At 34.4% G+C, this 2799-nt stretch overlaps 1 protein-coding gene across 1 annotated transcript; it reads right to left on the minus strand.

Moving 5' to 3' along the window:
• Nucleotides 1-1196: 1196 nt before the first annotated feature.
• LOC125220123 (transcription factor bHLH95-like) lies at nucleotides 1197-2407 on the minus strand. Its single transcript, XM_048122260.1, has 3 exons — nucleotides 2126-2407; nucleotides 1487-1843; nucleotides 1197-1298 (listed from the first exon to the last, which is right to left on the minus strand). Exons 1-3 carry the CDS (start codon nucleotides 2405-2407, stop codon nucleotides 1197-1199), a joined length of 741 nt encoding a protein of 246 aa, XP_047978217.1.
• Nucleotides 2408-2799: the final 392 nt, after the last annotated feature.

Raw genomic sequence — 2799 nt, forward strand, 5'->3', positions numbered from 1 at the left:
AAACCGATAAACATAGTCTAATGGGTAGTGACTTGTGAGTCCATTTTGTAAATTGAAAGTTTCTGTAAGAAATGGTTCAAAAATGAAAGAATTTCTATTTCTAGTAAATTGATGGAATAACTTTAATTATATTATACTCTTCTGTCCCAATGCAGTTGGATCGTATTCTTTTTTTGGATTGTTTCAAGGTAGTTGAGTTATTTATTCTTTTGACGAAAAATTTATTGCTCTCATACTTTATTCTTTTTTCATCTCTCTGACTTTATTCTCTCTTCACTTTAACATTTAACACATCAATTTCTTAAATCCCATGTTCAAAAGAAATGCTTCAACTATCTTAAGACGTAAGGAATATAATACATACATAGGAAAAAAATTATATCATAAAAAAAATCATATACACTAGTCCAACCCATCATAAATTTAATACAGATAAAGGAATTAAGTAAGGAAGTGAATTACGTGAGAAGTACTTGAAAAGTAGAAAATATCTCTGTTATGCATTTTAGCTATATTTGAAGTAAATTTAATTGCAACATAGCAAAAGGAATCAAGGAAGTTTTCATTGGTCAAAATTTATAACTTCGATAAATTTCATAATCAATTTTATTTTATAAGAAAACATTAATTGGAGCTCAAAACGGTTACTTTTTAAATGTGACTCCATTCTCAAAATATGTGCAGCCCCTTCACATCATTCAATTCCAGCAATTTAGTCTTCAATTACATTGGTTTGGGAAGGGCTCAAATCTGTTATCATTAATATTCAAAAACTTTACAAATAGAAAAAATATGAAAAAAAAATCTTGTTTGGGAAGGCTTAAGCACTTCCATCCCTCAACCTGTGTCCGCCTCCGAAGTTTTCTTCTAATTGTGTTTAAATTTAATTTGGAGCCCAAGCTGCTATCCTATTCTCATTATAATTTGTGTGTTGGCTGTTGCATCCATTCAAAAACGGATTTTCTAATACTAATACATCTTGTTTATAGTAAAGTAGGCGTATTTCTACTTTTGGCGAACTATAAGATGGAAACTTGAAGCTTCTTTGGCCAACATATATATAAGTAATTCATAGAATTTAAAAATAGAACTTGAACTAAGAGATTCATTACATAATTAAAATAAAATCATGAACGATAGTCGAGATAACCTCTCAACAAACATGAAATGAACCTAAGGAACAGATATTCCTTTATTTAGGAATTAATCCAAAGCATGAGCTCATCTGCAACTTGCTTGTAGGTTTCTTCCACAAGAAATGGTGCCGCCTCTGGGAACTGCTGCGGAACTCCATTTGCCTGTTTCATTCATCAATCAATTTAACTAAATGCAATCACACAAAAATAAACACTTTCATGAACAAGAATTGCCAGATGACTTTGTAAATATTCTCGTTCGCAACATCAAAAACCCTAATTCAATCATGATATGGTTATACTATTGTTTAGCAGATGTATGTACGGGGCAAGAAAATATAATGTCTTACACGGACGTGAAGCATGTAGATGCCGGAGGAGACGTGAGCAGAGACAAGGTCGAGGTTGTACTTGTCGATGAGAAAGACAAGATAAGTGATTGTCCTGGGCTTTGTAGGGCTGCAAACAACATTGATATGGGCATCAATCCCACACACACTCACCACTACATTTGGATAACTCAATGTTGTGAAACTAGCATTCAGATTTGCTACTAGAGGCCTTTGCTGGCTTGTCGATGATTGGGCGCTGAGATTAGCATTTCCGCCTTTCAGTTTCTTCTCCTTGTGCTTTTCCAGATCCTCCACAACTCCCCGCAGATGCTTGATGTACTCCACTGCTTCATCAACTATGCTCGTTTTGTCTGCCTGCATCCATCCAAATTGATTTCTTATATATATGTACCTATCCACTTAATCTGTTGGTGTTGATTGTTCTAATTAATTGATTCCTAGATCTAAAAATCATAAATTGAATGAAATTGATGATGGCATAACATTGCCAAATTAAGCAAACAATAATCCAGTATTTATGTTGGATTGTTGATATTTGGCAGACAACTTGAGTTAGAAGATTCTTCCTTGAACCATAAACAGTTTAGCTAGAGTCTTAAACAATCATTGGAGTAATTTAAATGAGTTTAAGTTTACCCTGGGATGGAGGTGAGGCATCAAATCATGAAGGATAACAAACATATCTCTCATCTTCTTTCTCCTCTCTCTCTCGATCTGTATATGCAGGTCGTGATCATCAGAGACACTCACCCTCTTCTTCCCCTTGTCATTCACCCTCTGTTGCTCTTGCGCGGTCACTATCCTGCCGCTGTCAATCAGTACCTTCCCGCCGTTGTCTACAACGGGCAGAACTGGAAACGTCCACGATTGATCATCGTTCCACAACAAGCTGTTGTCATGCTTGCCTTCATCAGCCATGGCTCAAGTTTATGCAGTGATGAAGAATGGAGAATTAGGGAAGGGTATTTATAGAGGGAGAAAAGCCATGATTCGATGAGGACTCAATCATAACCCACATGCCATTACTGGCTTCAAAACAGCAAATATAGCTAAGCAACATCTTTCCCTCAATAATGTATTTTTACATTTCTTAACACTTGTGTGTGAATTCTAGAATCACATATTTTATTACTGTGGTATTTTATTAAGAAAGCTCCCAAATATTTAATTATGAAATCGATGATGTTTGTAATATAACATAACGAATTCAGTATAAATAAAAGAGAGTATAATGTAGAGTTCAAAATTCACCACTTCTTTCTATTACTGAAAAACGAAAATTACAAATAAAAACACCATAAAAAGAGGAA

This window comes from Salvia hispanica, chromosome 1 (genome assembly GCF_029641045.1).
Source record: "Salvia hispanica isolate PSC_SH4W2 chromosome 1, Shi_PSC_v1, whole genome shotgun sequence".
NCBI lineage: Eukaryota > Viridiplantae > Streptophyta > Magnoliopsida > Lamiales > Lamiaceae > Salvia > Salvia hispanica.

Coding starts and splice junctions, on each gene's coding strand:
- LOC125220123 (XM_048122260.1), bottom strand. CDS start 2,407: ATGGCTGATGAAGGCAAGCATGACAACAGCTTGTTGTGGAACGATGAT. Junction 1,844..2,125: donor TGCCTCACCTCCATCCCAGG/GTAAACTTAAAC, acceptor GGATGGATGCAG/GCAGACAAAACGAGCATAGT. Junction 1,299..1,486: donor TCTACATGCTTCACGTCCGT/GTAAGACATTAT, acceptor TGAATGAAACAG/GCAAATGGAGTTCCGCAGCA.